Below are 18913 nucleotides of genomic sequence, written 5' to 3'. Positions count from 1 at the left end.
CATTCAGGTGCAGTTACTGTTAATGCAATAGCGCTTGGAGACTTTATCAGCTGAAAGAGTAAATAATTAGCTAATCAGCTGCCAGTGTTGGCAGAGATAGAGGAAAACTTATAACTGATAACAGCTCGAGTTCAAATAAACAATCTACTCAGCTCAGCCATATTGTCCTATGACATGTTTTCTGCTTCATTTTAATTTTAAATAATGTGTGTATTTACAACAATCCAAGTGATGAAGGGTGATAGTCCTACTCTTCATTACTCCATTAGTTTGTTTTCTCCGATTTTTTGAGCGATGGTACATTGTGAAATTATTATTTATTTATTTATTTACTTTAGTGCTTTTGTCCAGTTTTATCTTTCTAACTGTGCCTTATATAAGTTAATGTTTATAATTAATGTGTAATAATTGAATTAACAATCATGAGTGAGTGCGAACGGCCTCAATGATCAGCTCACCAACCAGTCAGCACTCAGTAGCAGTAAGGATAGCATCCTACTGCATAAAAACCTGTTTGGTGTAGAAAAACAGAAAAATATTTTTTTAATAGACTTTTTATACTATACAAAATTAACAGAGGGTTCCACATGAATGGCTAGAAACATGGTTAACCTGTTTTTTTAGGTTTAAAAAAAGGCCGTTTAGCTCCATGCACTTTTATTCTTTGAGGTTTGCAGGTTTCTTCTAGCACTCTGCTCCCCATAAACTGGCTCTGGTATTGTGATTTCTTTGTAACATTGTGTCCTTTGACCTTGACCACTGACAGAAGCTGACGGAGGAGAAGTACGAGGTGCAGTGCTCTATCCCCGAGGCAGCCATCCTGGTTCGCAGCACAACAGAACCCAAACTCACACTGAAGGTCACACTCACCTCTCCACAGATGAGAGAGGACAGCGAGACAGGAGAACAAGGTACAACCATGTGTGAGAGCGAGTGAAAGTGAGTCCTAAGCACAGAGGAAGAAAACTTTTATGACAGAAAGAGGATCTGGGCAAAGAAAAACACTGTTTGCGTAAACATAGGAAGGCATTCATGTTCCATCACACAAAAATAAACAATTACATTCTCCAACTTAAATGCAAATACACTGCTCTCCTGGCTTTCTCAACACATTGGCAAAAGATAAAACATTTTCCACATGGCTGGCCTGAATAATTTGAATAGCATTCAGGACATTCAGATTTTTGTAAGCCGCAAAAATTGATGCCTAAACTGCAATAAATTACAATAGCAAGGGCTTTTTTTTATAGAGAATTGATTGATCATATAGGATAATGTTAAAAATAAATAAGTTTTAGCTGGTTTAGTTGAGTGACTCATACATTTTTGCTAGGCTTCCACATTACCTCACTTCAGAGTACAACAAACTGCACTGCTTTCCACATCGAAGTTAAAAGAGCAAAGATGCCTCAGACAGGAAACACATTTGTGGGAACACTTTAAATTATTATATGTTCAGAGACAAATTTATGATATATGATTATATATCATATATATATTTTATGATTATAATTTTGAGAACAAGTGTTCAAGTCCTGTAAAATGCTGTTTGGGCCAGGCCTAATTTTCAATATCAGTGTCATTCTCCACACACACACACACAAACACGCACACAAATAAACACAGTGGGCTGAGTGGGCTGCTTTCTGACAGACTCAAACAGCCCCTCCAAGGGACAAGGGAGGAGAGGAGGATGGGAAGAGAGAGATAAAAGAGGAAACCCCTCATTTACACAAACTTACTCTTACTGCATATGAGTCTCTCTCTCTCTCTCTCTCTCTCTCTCTCTCTCTCTCTCTCTCTCTCTCTCTCTCTCTCTCTCTCTCTCTCTCTCTCTCTCCTCTCTCTCTCTCTCTCTCTCTCTCTCTCTCTCTTTCTTTCGTTTTTTCGTTTTTCTTGCTCTGTTGTTTTCTGTATTTTTTCTGTCTTTCTCGCTCTATCTTTCTGTTGCTTTCCTTTCTTTCTTTTTCTTATTTTCATTCTTTCTTTCTTTTTTTCATGCTTTGACATTCTTTTTTCTTTCTTTTGTTGCCTCACACCTTCCTTTCTTTCTTCGGTTCATCTCTCTCTTGCTTGCTTTCTCGATTTTCTCTCTATTCTCTCTACTCTCTCTGCTCTCTTTCTCTCTCTGTCTGTGATCTGATCTGATCTGTTCTGATGATGGAGATTGTGGTAGGAAGTGGAACAGGGGTGTATCCAGGTTTAGAAATCAATACTCTCGTTGCTCACTCACATCCATCTTTACTACACTTCCACTGCTGGACACTGCATTCGAGTGAGGGATGAGGAATGACAGGACAGAGGGAGAGAGAGAGGGCTGACAGGACGGAGGGAGGGAGAGAGGGATGGGCCATAGATCACAGCACCTCTCGTATTTCCTCAGCAGGGTCAAGGGCCCTGTCCCTTTGAGGTACGGCTCAATCTATGACCGTCCAGATAGAACTCATCAGAACACACACATACACGCATGCTTGGTTTTTATACATTATCAGGACATAGTCATACTTACAATTCTTATAATCTTTATATATATATTATATATATATATATAATATATATATATATATACATACATACTACACACACATATATATATATATATATATATATATATATATATATATATATATATGTACAGTACTGTGCAGAAGTTAGAGACTACACACAAGCAGCAAACAAATATTTAACAGAACATTACACAGAACCCTCAACTATACATAATATCAGTCTTCAGTATTTAGTATTTAGCGTTCAGCTTTTCCTTTACGATCCAAGTAATCTCAAACACAGTCAGTGATATTGAGGTCTGGACTCTAGTGGCCAGTCAGTTGTTCTCAATGGATCTCAATACCTCTCAATGAATAACTTGATAACTTAATGGCTGTTTTGACTGGAAATGAAAGCACTTGCATTTAATAATGATATGCCCGATATGTATTATAAAGGTGCTAGTATGTATATGTGCTTATGAATTTTCTCAGCCTAACTCTAGCTTCAACCTCAGTAACCAAAAAGAAATGGTTTTGCTCTTGCAGCTCTTGTAAGGTTTTTTCAGTTAGGACTAATTTGTTGGTACTGTAGGTTATTTTCCAGCTTTACCACCAATTTAGAACACTTCTGTCCTGAAAATGTACAAAAACAAGCACGCACAGGCACATACGCACAGGAGGAGAAGTAGATACAGCATCCCTGTCGGCCACACGCTGCTTTGCCCACCCTAATCTGTCCCAGTCTCCGGCTGTAAATATTTTATCCCCCACCTTGTGTCCACCAGTCTACCAATCAATATTGTTCTAAATCTGCCCGCAAAGAGGAAGTCAAAGAGTAATTGATTTTCCTGGGCATATTTGTAATGGTCCGAAAAGCACACCCTAGGAGGGGGCAAAAAAAAAAAGTGAGCCCAAGACTAAGGCCCACATCTACCGTGGATCATCGAGCAAATGAAGAATTTGTCTATGGAAGACTAATTGTTTACAATATCTTTTATCCTAGATAAAATCCTTTAATTGTGATAAAAGCTTAGGCTTGTTTGATATGAGGCATCATTAAAAATGCTAAGCGTTTATATAACAGATCATATAATAATCAAGCTGATCTTTAAATGTTCTTTGATGATAAATTAACAGTAAATAATTGGTTTTCCTTTAACCAGTCTGGGGGGAGGGAGGTGGGGGGGTGAGAGAGAGAAAGAAAGCGAGAAAAAGGAAGAGAGAAAAGCTTTATATCAAGTTGACAGAGGCTCCACTTAAGAAGGTCTCAGCTGTGTTGGTCTGATTAAAACCCATCTAGAAAAAGCAAAATAAAGACTAACGTTCTCATTAGCAGCACATGATCCTCCACATAAGCCTCTGTAATTAATCTCCTCCACTCTTTTCCTCCCTCTCCACCATTTCCTTGAAGCGTTACCTTTTCATTTATTATTTCTTTATGGCGTTCATTGTGCACACACTGTATCAAAGTGCAGCATCTTCATGAATTTTTGCCCAGAGATTGCTTCTAAGGAGTAAACAATGCAAGAATTAACTAAATGAATAAAAATATTCAGCTTGAATAACTGTTTGGGTGGGAGAGAAGAAGAGAGATCTTTTTCTGTGTGCATGTGTGTATATTTGCGTGTATACTTTGTGTCTTCTTTCTCTCTGATGGATGTAAGTGTTCTAACAGTGCCTACTGCATGTGAACATTTACTTCATTGTCAATCCAAGCACAAGTCTGGCACTGATTCGCTTAAAGTCTTAGCATGTGCAGATATCTTTAGGTCTAAGCCATGTTCCCTCCCTCCTTCAAGGCAGTTATGCTCTTTAGGCTGCTAGTTTTATGACATCTCTGTGCATGCTAAGAGCTTTTAGCAAATCCCACCCAACCACACACCCCCACCGTAGTTTCCAGACAGCCAAAGAGATGGCATGGAATTCTCGTCTCATTTGGATGCACTGGACTTCAACCAACTCCTCCCACACTGTAAATCCAAACGTTTAGGTTCTAAATACTTTTCTGTAACATGTTTTGAACATGTCACAGTATTTGGGTTAGCTGTTCCCATGTTTGAGAGGAAAACTGAGGTAAGCTTGACTGTAACATCAAAGAAAGAAGAGTGTAATGGTTAGGACTTGAATTGAAGGGGGATGCAAGAGGATGCCATTCCACCCCCAAAAATAAAAAAAAGGAAATCATCCCCTTAAAAAAAGAAAAGATCTTTTAATGAAGTTTTGTGAGAAGTCAAAAGTTTAATGTTTATAGAATTAGAAATACATTGTACTTTGTTCTGTCTTTTCAATTCTAGATAACAGATATCAGACACTTTTTTCTATGCTAAAATGTACAAAAACAAAATATACTCCTGTGACATTTTTTTTGTTCAAGAAAACGTCAACTACACTATATGGACAAAAGTATTGGGACACCTACACATTACACCTACAGAAGGTTTTATGACACCCTGTTCTAAATCCATGGGCAATAACATGGAGTTAGTCGCTCTTTGCAGCTATAACAGCTTCCACCTTTCTGGGAAGCTTTCTACAAGACTTTGGAGTGTGCCTGTGGGAATTTTTGCCCATTCATCCAGAAGAGCGTTTGTGAGGTCAGACACTGACATTGGATGAGAGGGCCTAGCTTGCACTCTCTGTTCTAGTTCACCCCAAAAGTGATCGATGGGGTTGAGGTCAGGGCTCTGTGTGGGCCGCTCAAGTTCTTCCATACCAAACCCACCCAGCCATGCCTTTATGCACCTTCCTTTGTGCACTGGGGCACAGGAACAGAAAAGGGCCTTCCCCTAACTGTTTACACAAAGTTGGAAGCATACAGTTGTCCAAAAAGACTTGGTATGTTGAAGTATTAAGATTTCCCTTCACTGGAACTAAGGGGCCTAAACCAACCTCTAAAAACAACCCAACAGCATTATCCCTCCTCCACCAAACTTTACAGTTGGAACAATGCATTCAGGCAGGTAACGTTCCCCTGGCATTCACCAAACCCAGACTTGTCCATCAGACTGCCTGATAGAGAAGCGTGATTCATCACTCAACTGAATACGTTTGCACTGCTCCAGAGTCCAGTGGCGGTGCGCTTTGCACCACTCCGTTGCTTAGCATTGTGCTTAGTGATGTAAGGCTTGCGTGCAGCTGCTCGGCCATGGAAACCCAAGCCATGAAGCTCCCGGCACACAGTTTTTAAGCTGATGTTAATGCCGGTGGAGGTTTGGAACTCTGCAGTTATTGAGTCATTAAAGCGTTGGCAACTTTTATGCACGATGCGCCTCAGAACTCAGCGACCTGCTCTGTTTTTTTACATGGCCTGACACTTCGTAGCTGAGTTGTTGGGGTTCCTAAACACTTCCCTTTTTCAAAAATACCACTCACAGTTGAAGGTGGAATATCTAGGAGGGAAGAAATTTCGTGAACTGACTTGCAATGGTGACATCCTATTACAGCACCATGCTCAAATTCAGTGAGCTCTTTATAACGACCCATTATTTCACAAATGTTTGTAAAGGCAGACTGCATGGCTAGGTGCTTGATTTTATACACCTGTGGCAGTGGGACTGAATAACACCTGAATTTAGTGATTAAGAGGTGTGTCCCAATACTTGTATTGCCACTGTAACCAATAATTATACTAGGTTTTATGCAGATAGGTTGCTGTGCAAGTTTGTATGCATTTACCTTAAATTACCATTAAAACCTCTGTAAAAGTGCATGCATGTTCAAGTGCAGTATAGCTGCCTGCAGTTTGTTCTCAAATTGGGTAATGGCTCAATGAATCACCTATACATTCAAAAAAGTGTTTCAGAAAAGGGTTTAGAACCTAAACATTTGGATTTACAGTGCATGGCTGAACCTTAACAGATCCTTCTCGTCTCATTGTCTTTGTGTGTGTGTGTGTGTGTGTGTGTGCATACAAGTATGTGTGTGTGTACGTGTTTGACTTGATTTCCTGTCCCGTTCTTCTCGCCGATAGAGAGCGCTGAGGCGAGCGAGCCGACGGACCTGCTGGATAGACAGAGGTGCCTGGTGGCGCTGGCCTCTCTGCGACATGCTAAATGGTTCCAGGTTGGCGCTCTGTTTCTCTCATTGTTATTGTAGCCTTATGACCTGAAAAAAAAAAATCTACACGCTACATTCTCAGTGATTCTGACTACTTATCCATACTCCAACATAATAAGTAATCACATCGTAAGGCTACAAAAGCAATTGTTACACTTTTTATTTTTTGCATCTTACTTTTTTTCTTTTTTTACCTGCTGGTTTGTCATTAAAAGATTGTCAAATGCTTCCCTGGACTGCCCCCCCAACCCCTTCTCCCTCTCTGCCGAACTTGGGTCCCTCATAGTATCAGCATAATATGCTTGACCCTGCTCACATAAAGATATCTATGGTCACAACCTCACTCATACTAACAGAGAGTAGAGTGAGATGTAGAAGTTGTGTGATTATGTTCTGAAAATAACTGGCACTTCAGCCTCACTCTAACATGCTCTGTGTTTCCTCAGGCAAGAGTAAACGGCTTAAAATCAGGCGTCATCGTTTTACGGATTCTAAGGGACAAGTGCAATAGAGTACCTGCATGGGAGCCTCTTAAAGGATGGGTAAGTATGTGATAGATGCTTTCATTAGGTGCAGGGGACAGGACTCTTAAATACTAAAATACTTAAACAGTAAAACTGCTAAACTAAATCTCAGAACTTTCCTTGTTAAATTAATTCCTAAATAATAAATATTCTGTACAGGTTCTTTATTTCACCATGGTCCAATGTAAATTTGCTCTCAAAGGTACAACAATGGCCCTAATGTCCAGTTGTACTTTAAATGAGTTTTAAAGGTGCACTGCTTTCACTTTCCCAGGAGAAAGAGTCTTATTTGTATCTTGCCATTATTTAACTTTTAAATAGAAAAGTAAAAGCTTGGAGTCAGGGCAAGGTGTTTGGAGTCAGTGCAACTTAAACAAAGCAATTGCAACAGAATATGATACAATTGTGTTCCCTAACTAAAGGTACTGAAGACACATGCTTGGGGGTACCCCACCAGTGACATGAGGGGTACCACCCAGGCAACTGTTTAGTACCTTTTTACCCTGAGAGTGTAATATGAATGAAAAGGCATTAAAAATAAAACACGAATGAAGCATTCACACTGCTCTAGAATGTTCTTTCCCCCATTCACTGTTGTAGAACGTTCACCTGTTCTAGAATGCCTCCCCCTGTCACACAGTTCTAGAATGTTACCCATGTTCACAGTCCTCAGATATTCTTCCACATTCACACTGTTTGAGAATTTATCCGTGTTCACACTGTTCTAGAATCCTTTCCCCAATTCATGCTGTTCTAGAATGTTCTCCCCCATTTACACTGTTCTGAAATGTCCACCTCCCATTCACACAGTTCTCAAATATTATCCCCCATTCAAATTGTTCTAGAACACTGCTTTAGAATGTTCTTCCTCATACTAACAAATACTAACAAAGCAAACAGTATGAAGTCAGCTGCATTAAGCATTAAGGCCATTACACACGGAACATGACGCAGAAAAACGAAATGAAAATAAGCAATATTTGGATGCGGTTTTTCCGCATCAGAACTATACATACTGGATGTGACACGATGTCACAGTGTGCAAGATTTCCACTTTGGAAATACGCGAGGAGAACGGAGAGTTTCTTCACCCTAATTTCAGTTGCTCAAACTATGCAAGTGCCTTCTCTCACAGCTAGGATCTCAACTGAGTTTGAGCTGATTTTGGAGATGCAGCTCCACACTTAACAAAGTACAAAAAAAAGGGACGATTTCTTTGCTCACGGCAGAACAGACAAAAGGTGACACTGAGCTACTGTCCATTTTGGACAAGTGAAAGTAGCGTGAAGAATGAATTATTTCACATTTAACTGGGGTGTTTGTAGCTCCATTTGAGCTGCTTTTGGAGATTCTGATCCTTTTAGCATTTGTGAAAAAGTTCTGTTTGCTGGAACACAGCTGCTCCGTCATCTTGGTTGTCGCCAGAAATCGAGCAGAGAGCAAGGAGAATAATGTCACATTTTCGACCTCCAAAAATCGCATTTTGTGTGGAAGATTCCATCAGTTAAACATGTGCTCAAATTAATGTTCTGCTGTCTGAGTAAATTGCACAAATAAACCGAACAAATGCATTTCGTTTGGCGTCTAAAGGCCTTTAGACTGTTGGTGTGTGTTCCATAATGTTGGGTCAATGTCCCTTGGCCTTAACTCATATCTTCCTGTTTGTAGCCCCTGGAGCTACTGTGTGAGAAGGCTATTGCTACGTGTAACCGGCCGCTAGGTGCAGGAGAGGCTTTGCGCAGAGTCATGGAGTGCTTGGCCTCTGGGATATTACTGCCAGGTAAGCATACCAGCAGGTAAACAATCTTTTGAGAGAATGATGGGATGAAAGAGAGAGGGGGGAGGGGGACAGAGAGGGGGAGAGAGACAGAGAGAGGAAATGGCACAGGGTCAAATATTTTGGAGATTTAGATGAGCTGGATGCTTATCATTTTGCAAAAGCTCTTCATTTGACTGTGGGTGAGCACATTTAATTTTTCCCTTTTATGGTTTTGTAATAACCCTAACCTGTTCTCTTCACACTTACTTACCCTTAGCAAACTGCCCAGTAAATCCAGCTGCTACCCCAAGCAGTTACTGAAATAAAAACACCATTTATTAATGGCTTTTCGAGAACCTCCTCATAGAATAGATATTCAACACAAATTGGGAGGAAAATATCTGAATAAAAAAATGGTTTTTCTGCTTTGAATTTCATTTGTGAGGCTTTGAGTCATCTAGCTAATGTGACCTTGTTTCTCTATCGCAGCCATAACCTATATAACCTATAATAATCTATTCCCAGTCCCCTTTTGCTTTAATGTGGTTATAATTAATTAATAGTGAAAGATGCAGGCATTAATATTTAATGTGCTTACATGGGCAGTGCTGTTGTTTTTTGCTGATCTTGTTTTGAGGACAGGAAGTGTTATGTATTGTGGTTGATGGGACGGGCAATGCTGCTTGCTGCACAGGTCAGTGGATCAGTGGTGAAGCAGGTCTGGACGCATCAACTGGTGCTCTTAAAATCAAATATGATGTAAATGTGTTTTTAAAAGAGTCACAGTGAGTTAAAGTCTACCCGTTGTAGAAGGGAACAAGGTTAGATTAAATGATAAAGGGTTAGCTTAGCCAAATGCTAATGTGGTTAACAGTTAATGAACATGCCAATTAGCACATTAGCGTGAACTTGAAGGGCCATTTAAGCAATTAACGCAATATTAGTCATCTAATGTAATACTCTGTAGTGCAGCATTGCATCCCCACACGTCAGTTTGAAAAACTCACAATTTTGTATTGTTCTTGTGTTTTTGTCCCTGAATTTGTTTTGAAACATTTGTATATGATGTTATTTTTAATAGAAGAACAATAAAAGCCACCCAACAACCTTTTATTGACTTTTAAATTTTGAGAATTTTATTTTGGTCGAGCAACATTGAGTATTACGACTGATTATAATCAATTCTATCATTTTGTTGATGCAGTACAATTGCCACCTTCAAATTGATGCGTCCCCTATTAAATAGCCATTTTGATTGAACTTTCCGTGTAAGATGGGTTGTTTGTGTGCTCAGGTGGACCAGGCCTGCATGACCCATGTGAAAAGGAGCCGACGGACACGTTGGCGACCATGACGGACGAGGAGGCGGAGGCCATCACATACAGTGCACAGGTGACACGGTGCCCTTATTCCCTAATGTCTAGTTCATCCTCTGCTGCTACATATCACATGGAGGCAGGGCTGACTTGACCTTGAGTTGCTCATCTCCCTGATCATTAATTATACATCACACAGACAGTTTTGCGGGGGGGGGCGTAATGCAGTGACTATGCAGATAGACGTAGAATTGATGAGCGTAACCTGAGAGTATGTGTGAGGTGTAAGCTTAGCAGTGTAATAGCCACCCTCTAAGGCAAGAAAGAGCTGTCTTCTTACAACGGCTTATCTTATCTCTGCAGTCTTCAGATTACTGCTCTGTGACACACATACACTCACACACACACACACACATCAGTCTTATCTGTGCTGCTGGGCTACGCTTCAAGTGTGTACAGCACTGCTGTCAGCACTGAGCCTGGTCTCTCTCTCTCTCATGCACATCCTCTAAGAGCAGCACCTTGACGCCTGGTTTTCTAATGAGCGTGGGAAACCAGTGCCACCAAAACTGGCCCATCTCGTTCCTTTGCTTTGCAGAGGTATGTGTTTAAACACTGCAGGTGTGAGCTGCGTCTGAGAGAACCTCTGCAGCTGTCCTTTTTACAGCAAGGTGAAAATAATGCTGGAATACCTTTCTACTCACCCTTTCAGTCTCTCATTGTCTATCTCTCTACTTTTCATTTTCTCTCTCTGTCTTTCTTTTTCTGTCTTTTTCATCTCACTCTTTCTTTTTTTCTGTCTTTCTCTCACTTGCTCTCTCTGTTTCCCTCTGTTTATCTATTTTTTTCTCGTCTTTTTCTCTCTCTCATTTGCTGTTTCTCATTTTCCGTCTTTATTTCTGTTTGTCGTCTTTGTCTATTGTCACTCTGTCTCCTCACTTTTCTTTCTTTATTTCTTGCTTTCTTTGCCTTCTCTATGTCTCTTGTTACTGTGTCTTTCTCATTTGCTGTCTCTCTTTTTTTTTTAATTTGTTTCTGTTGTCTCTCAGTCTTTGTCTTTTAGTTTTTTCTGTCTTTTTTTCTGTCTCATTGTGCTCTCTCTCTCTCTCTCTCTCTCTCTCTCTCTCTCTCTCTCTCGTGTATTTTTCTTGCTTATATTTCCTTCTACGTACACTACATATTTATCAGCTTTCTCGTTCCCTATTATCATACAGGGGAAACTTACACAAACAGCAGAAATCTGGGTTTAATGAAGAAGAAGAATACAGAGGAAATGCAGCATCAGCTTTTTCTCCCTTCTGTTCACTACTGACATCACAGAATGCTAATAGATTGTTTTGGTCAAATGTTTCATCATAAATTTTTATTATTTATTATAAATTTTATTTTAATTATTTATTAGTACAGCATCAATATATATATAAAAAATCATTATTGGTTATTGTTAAGTATGGCTCAACAGTTGTTTTGATTGCCTCAGATTTTGTAGTGCCAGTCACCATTCGGCAGGGGGAATCGCACTCTAAGATAAACAAACAGGGATCAATTTCAGTGCAATTATTTAGAATGTAGTGATATGGGAGTGGATGTTTGGTAATCTTGCAGTTGTAAAATGCTGTAATTTGCTGAGCATGGAGGAATTTTCTCTGTAAGTTCTTTGGTACGAATGGCTCGGCTGTGTTTGCTGTAGTCTCAAATGGGATGCATTATGGCGGTGCAGGTAATTACAGTAATTGATTGTAGAAATAGCAGCCTGCAGAGATGGTGCATTCAGCAGAGAGTGCCTCTCACCTATGTGTGCGTATGTGTCCGCTGATCTTTGGGTGTTTGGCTGCTGATTAAATATGGTAGAAGGGGTTAATGAAAGACAAATGACCTGCACAGTTTAGTGGAAATATGACAGCCTGTGATTTAAACATTTAGCTTTGGTAGGTTAGACTTTAGCAAACACTTTGTTTGAGCTGATGAGAGAACAATATTGCAAATGCAGCTTATGTAGGTGAATAAGCTTGCTTAGGGAAGTGGAGGGTTTGACTGTTGTACTGTGTAACCATTAAAAAGCACATTTACTCCTTTAGCAACCACAATCACAAGAACTTAATTTGTTGCAAGGACTTGAAATCACAAATGTGTAATTCGGCTAGTTCACCAGTCCCAATTCACCAAAATGTATCAAATTCATATATGTTATGCACTGGCTTTTTTTTCAACGTCAGCTTCTGTTAGTGTTAATATTAGGGATGTGCATGGGTCTAACAGTTCCAAGTTCCAGTTTCATGTTTTAATAGGAGTGTAAAATGTATGTATATTGTATTACAATTTGCCACTATGAGACTACTACAGAGCTACTTTAGCTCATGCAAACTAGGTCCAGAAACATGCTGGCATAATTTTTGTTATTTGTATAATAAACCATGTTTCAGTTGTATTCTTTTGCGTGGTACAATTTTTTCCACTCACTCATCTAAGCCACTTATCCTCCTGGGTCCTGGGTTTTTATGCTTCTCAATTTATTATCTCCTTAACTCTTGTGTATATCTGAACGTCAAAATTATTTCCATTCTTAGTCCTTATAAACATTCCTGTTTTAAGCGGTTTGTCTCAACTCTGGTCATACTTTAGTCTAGAGTGAAACTGCACTTCAGTATTTGATAGATTTGCTGCTCTAATGTTCTCGATTCTCCACTGATTATGATTCGATAAAGAGCTGAGCAGTTTAATCAGGTTTGTTAAAGCATCTCATGTACAGTTAGGTCTGTATGATGTGGACAAAAAAAACAGCATTTCAGTCATTTTGCTATATATTGCAATTGTGATACACCTTGCCATATATAAAAAACAGATTGGTGAATGAATTAAGATATGGTTAAGATATGGCCTGTGATATTTAGACCAAAATCATTGGATGGATTTGTTGGATTTCATAAAAACACCTTGATTCATTAAAACACCCACAGAAAAACTCTTCTGGAATTGGTCAGGATGCCCACAGCACACAGTATTGGTTAGAGGGTTCATCTGCATATTATAGCATGCTGTGATTTGCAGGCAATATAGTGACTGATATATATATATATATGTGTGTGTGTGTATGTATGTATGTGTGTGTGTATGTGTATATATATATATATATATATATATATATATATATATATATATATATATATATATAGTGTATATGATAGTATAGTGCAGCTCTAGGTGTATTGCTATGATCTTCTGTGTGTTGAATTTGACACTGCTGCTTTAACACTGCTTTTTCACCTTTTTATGCAGTGTGAGATTATGACCTAGACAGCTAAAATAGACTCCAGTGCTCTTTTAGGAGCAGAAGGAAAACTAAGGCTGTTAATGGGGCCCCCTGTAGTTTTTGTCTGGGGGTGTTGCATCATTTCTCATTTCTGAAAGGATCCATACCCCCTGCTTCTCCTATTAATGTGACTCATTGGCAGTGGCCCGTCGGGCTGTGTTTGATTTTTCCATAACTGAGACACGCCACACACCTCCAGCCAAACACACTGCTGTTGCTAAGCAGTCAGAGCGACCTCAGGGCCATGGCTCAGCATTTAGTGTTTCATCAAGGTGAAAAATAATGCCGCAGCAGTGTTTGTGTGTGTAGGTGTGTGTATGTAAACTGTGTGGGTGTTCTTTGGGATCAGGCAGCTCAGCATTGTTCTATAAATGACCTTTCCTTTTTGTCTATGGAATGCACTATAGCAGCCCTACTTTCTGTATATTTATGTCTAATACTGTGTTTGTGCATTTCTGTTTTGCAGCATTATCTCCGGCTCATGGCCTTTGGGCAGATCTACAAGGTTTTAGAGATGGATCCACTCCCCTCCAGCAAACCCTCACAGAAATACCCCTGGTCAGACAAAGAAGGTGTGTTTTGTGTGTGTAAGAAATGAATAAGTAGCCTGAGCCTGTGTGTGTGTACAGTACTGTGCAAAAATCAGAGACCACCCTTTTGTTTATTGAACTTGCAGTCAAAACAACTATTGACTAGAAGTTATTAATTTTTGAATATCAGGAAAAAAAAAGGAAACATATATTTAAGGGAAAATTACACCAAAACCTCCACTACACCTTCAACACTAACTATAATATCAAATCTATCAGTATTTCATTTGTCCATGTTTTTTTAGTGCACCGTAGTGCTGTTTTAACTCTTCCATCCTTACAGTCTTAAAGCAGACCAGTTACCGCTGAGTCCTCTCAACAAAAACTCCCAAAGGAGTTACTGACATCATGTTCCCCTTCAAAGAAACACTAACATATTGCCTGAACAACTCCCCAAACACAACTTAGCTGCCTTGTAATTTTTTTCTCCTGAGCATATAAAATGACTAAAGAAGTTTTTGAGGAGATATAAGAAAGTCAAACTGTCAATATCAGATTAAAGCTTTCATCTTTTAGAGATGGAAGAAAATGAAGCTACACTCTTGCTTTAGATCTGAAAAAAAATCACAGGTGTTTCTGTTCATCCCTCCACTGTGAGAAGACATCTCAGTGTTATGAGTCTGAAAGGATGCGTAGCTGTCAAGAAGCCCTTACTGAGAAAACTAAATAGACAAAAATGACTGTTTACAACTTCAACAACATTGCATGTGTATGAGGTTACTTGGGTTGTGAGAAGCAGAAAATGCAACCAACTTTAAAGACTGAACTTGGAAGGTGTGGAAATTAGCCCTGCAAAATTCTTTGAAAAATGAGAGCAAGTCCCCTGAAAAGAATAGAAGTTCTAATAAAGGCAAAGGGTGGACACACTAAATACTTGATACTGATTTTATGTTTTATTGTTGAGGATTCTGTGTAATTTTCTGTTACATACATGCTTTCTGTTTTTTTCTCATACTAAAAAGCAACTTGTACTTAATAGCTGTTAGACTGGTAATGAAATAAATGATGGGTGGTCTCTGGGTGGTTGTGCTGTAAGGTACATGTTGAGGTCACTATGATCAATAGTTTAGTTGTATTAAAGCAGTTATATTAATGTTGTGTGTCTTAAACAGGTACAGGGCTAAAAAGGCCCTATGAAGATGGCCTGATGGATGACAAAGACCTCATCAAAAAGATGAAACGCAACTTGAGAAAAGGTCAGACATTTTCTTCCTCTCACACATCCACACTAACACAAACACACACATACAGGCTCATGTTCATTGGGCATTCCTTCCAGGCCGCAATAATGGCCAGATAACAGCTGCGAAGACTTCCAAAGCATTCTGGAAGCTTTGTAACCGTGTGAGGAAATACCTGCCATTCGTCAACCCTGATGTTCATTAAATATTCTACCACCCCAAAAACCTAAAAGTATTAGCAGTTGAGTACTCTAATAATTATTTTTATGATTATTTAAGTAATGGGAATTTTAATAATGGCCAGACAATGAAAAAAGTCCTTGATAAACCATGTATAGTTTCCAGAAACACTCTCCTACTAACCCCACCCCCAAAACCTCTCATTGATGCCACCCCAAAACCCCCTCCCTTAACCCAGACCACAAAATATGAATTAACTTGGCTAAACATTAGCAAACCATCTATAGCCACCAAACCTTCTCACTAACCCCAAAACCAGTCCACTAATCCAACCCCCTAACACCCTGCCACTAACCCTGTATCAAGCCTTAACCCCCTCCCAAAAAAAAATCTTTCCATGAACTCACCACCAAAACCCTTCCACTAACACTATTCCAGAACCCTCTCACTAACCCCACTCCAAAACCCTCTCCTCAACCCTACCTCCAAAACCCCCCCTCCCTAACCCTCCCCCAAACTCCCTCTCGCTAACCCCACCCAAAGCCCTCTCACTAACCACACCCCCCATAAACCCTTCTATCAGTCCCACTCCCAAAACCCTTCCACTGACGCCATCCCAAAGCCTGTCCACTGACCCCACCAATTTTCATTTAACTTTTCTTCTTCAACAGTTCCTCCAGCTTTTGTTTTTTCCATGGGAGGGAGAGAGAAAGAGAAAGAGAGACATTTAGCAATTAGACACTGCCAATAGATCATGTTAGAAATGTGCTATCTGATTGTGAGCCATGTACTTAAACACTCTTGTGTACTCACTAGGGATTGACATTTTAACCACTTACAAAACTGCTTAAAAACACTTTGAAAATGCTGATATTCAAACAGACTCTTTGTAATATATAATGGAAGTTATGAGTAAGGTTTGTCATTTATTTATTGTGTGATCTGCTCCTAATGATCTGGTTCTTTATCTTTGTTTTTTTAGGCATGTGTGCTTTAATGACTACCAGCTAATGTACAAAATGATAACTTTGTGTCAGATTTGTCAACTTCTTGTTTGAAATACTTATATATATGGCTTCGCTTGATGGACATTTTGCTAAATGTTGCTGCCTGGGTCCCTAAGTTCTCTGCATCTCTATGTTGCATACACAGTCCAAAACATATTTAATAAAAGAGATAAGATATCCATATACTCAGATAATCCTGCCCATGCCTACTACTCACACTCTCTCTCCCTCCCTTTCTCTCTGCAGTCCTAGACAGTAAAGCAATAGACTCCAACCAGCCCATGAATGCTCTGATGCGGCTGAACCAGATCCGTCCGGGACTGCAGTATAAGCTGCTGTCTCAGTCCGGTCCGGTTCATGCCCCAGTCTTTACCATGTCCGTGGACGTGGATGGCACTATCTACGAAGCCTCGGGCTCTTCCAAGAAGACGGCCAAGCTGCACGTGGCTGTTAAGGTAGCATTTAAGTGCTGGGCTGGGGCTGTATTGAGATCAGATGGTTTTTCTTTCTGCTAAAGACAATAATACACAACAACACTTTTCTTTAAATTCAAGTCATGGTAAAGTATCTTCGCTTCTCCTTATAAACTCAAATGTGTGGTATGAATTGTAAGTGTAGTTCAGTTTTTCGTGTTTTTTTTCTTTTCGTTTAAATGTGAGAAATAATGAAATAAAGTATAAGGAGGGAAACCAGTGAAAATACCTGTAAGCTGTATATCTAATGTTTCTCTTCATGAGATCAGTACTTTGTACATAACATTATTCATCATTTTCATGACAGGTAAATTATCTCTCCTTCTTCTTCGAAGTTTTTTTTTTACCACCTTTAACACTTCTGCTTCTTAACTCTCATACTTCTTATACGCTTTTAAAAGCTTATCTGAGGTGTAAAGCATTCTGCAGCACCCCTTGTAGCAGTGGGTTCTTAAGAGCTGTGGAGAAAAGCCTGATTTATACTTCTATAAAGATGCACATGAATTCATCTGTCAAAACACAAGCCATGATGTGCACACCTCCAAAATTAAAGCCATGTCGTGCAAATCTGCAGCACTGTGCAAATTCTAATTGGTTGTCTAGTAGTGTTCTGGACCAGACCCAAACAATGCTCCACCCCAACCAGAAATACTAAGCTAGAAGAAAAGACATTGCAAGCATTTAGACAACTCCTCTTGAAAATATTACAAAAGCAGTGGATATTAATTCTTGGAGAGAGAGGGGAAGAACGTGACACATTTGGACACTTCCCCCTAGTGCACACGTTCACGTTACATGCAAGTATGTTGGCAGACACCTGTGAAGGTCTTCACACGTTCACGGATGCACAGATATAGAAGAATAATTTAGCCTCAACAGCTTGACTTGCAGTAAAACTTTTAGGTGACCTAGTGAGGTGTCCTCAGTGTCCTGGATGGTGGTGACCTACTCTTCTCTGAATAGATCAAATTAGGCATCTGCTGGGGGCTGTGTTTTGGCTGTATTACTGCGAAGGGACCACTCTGGATGTGTAGTGAGAATGAGTGATGCACCAGCATATTAGTGCATCTCAGAGGGTCAGAAATTCTAGGGACATTTTGCCCTCTTTTTCTTTGAAATTTTGTGAGTAGGGAAGTAAATGATTTACTTATTAACCGTTAACTGACAAATGTACAGGTTTTTTGACCAGTGCTATCGTTCCTATTTGAATAGGGTAGTTTATCATTCAAGTTGAGGAGGGTTTTTGAAATGTAGGTCATAATAGGCAATTGGTTCTGCTACTAAAATGGCCTTCGGTTGTAAAATTGGCCCACTAAAAAAATAAAGCAAACTAAAAATAGCAGTATCTTGGACCATTTTACAACCGGAGGATAGCACTACTGGCTGTGTTTACATGCAAAGATTTTTGCCAATCTGATTGAATACATTCCGATTATAGATAAAGACTAAGGTGTTTATAAGCTCACTCTACTCAGCAATCTGAAAGAAAGTCTCTGTTCACATGCACACTACAAGTAATTCGATCAAAAATTACATGCATAAGTAGAGTATCACTTATTGTAGACTTTACCATGACTTTACCGTCAGAGTGAGACGAGCAGCAGTAAGCAGTGCTTCTGTTTTTAATTGTTTTTAATTGCAGACTCAGGAAAACGTACTTCACATGTACTTATTAAAGAAGCCGAGAGGAAGACGTTGTGCTCTGAGACACATAAGCTGGACGCCCGTCCCACCGCCTTCTTTTAAAGTTCAAAGCATAAACTTCGTCTCCTCTGCAGACCAGTTTCTGCTCCCGCCATGTTGAACACATGCACAGAACATACTTACACTTTCCGATTGGGAATGTATGTAATCAGATACAGGCATTTACATGGTTATTATTTTTCTATTTAACGGATTATTTACAGGATTACCCACCTCGTTCAGTCGGATAGAAATTCCGAATAGCCTCAATCGGACTAGTCTGTTCCGATTGAGGTGTATACATGGACGTATTCTGTTCCGATCAGGCTGCGTGTAAGCATGGCT

The 18913-nt window shown here is 39.6% G+C and overlaps 1 protein-coding gene across 6 annotated transcripts in view; it reads left to right on the top strand.

Annotated features, from left to right (window-relative positions):
* The window catches only part of LOC118824930 (spermatid perinuclear RNA binding protein), a 117381-nt gene that overhangs the window by 85447 nt on the left and 13021 nt on the right, over positions 1-18913 (top strand). For all 6 annotated transcript variants that reach the window (XM_036595398.1, XM_036595401.1, XM_036595399.1 and 3 more), the window contains 8 exons: positions 767-911; positions 6460-6551; positions 6992-7087; positions 8738-8849; positions 10123-10220; positions 13921-14026; positions 15157-15240; positions 16659-16867. In XM_036595398.1, the coding sequence (XP_036451291.1) occupies positions 767-911; positions 6460-6551; positions 6992-7087; positions 8738-8849; positions 10123-10220; positions 13921-14026; positions 15157-15240; positions 16659-16867 (942 nt within the window). The remainder of the gene's footprint in view (positions 1-766; positions 912-6459; positions 6552-6991; positions 7088-8737; positions 8850-10122; positions 10221-13920; positions 14027-15156; positions 15241-16658; positions 16868-18913) is intronic.

Source organism: Colossoma macropomum, unplaced genomic scaffold, assembly GCF_904425465.1.
Source record: "Colossoma macropomum unplaced genomic scaffold, Colossoma_macropomum, whole genome shotgun sequence".
Lineage (NCBI taxonomy): Eukaryota > Metazoa > Chordata > Actinopteri > Characiformes > Serrasalmidae > Colossoma > Colossoma macropomum.
The sequence above is the reverse complement of the archived record's forward strand: the minus strand, read 5'-3'. Positions and strand labels throughout refer to the sequence as shown.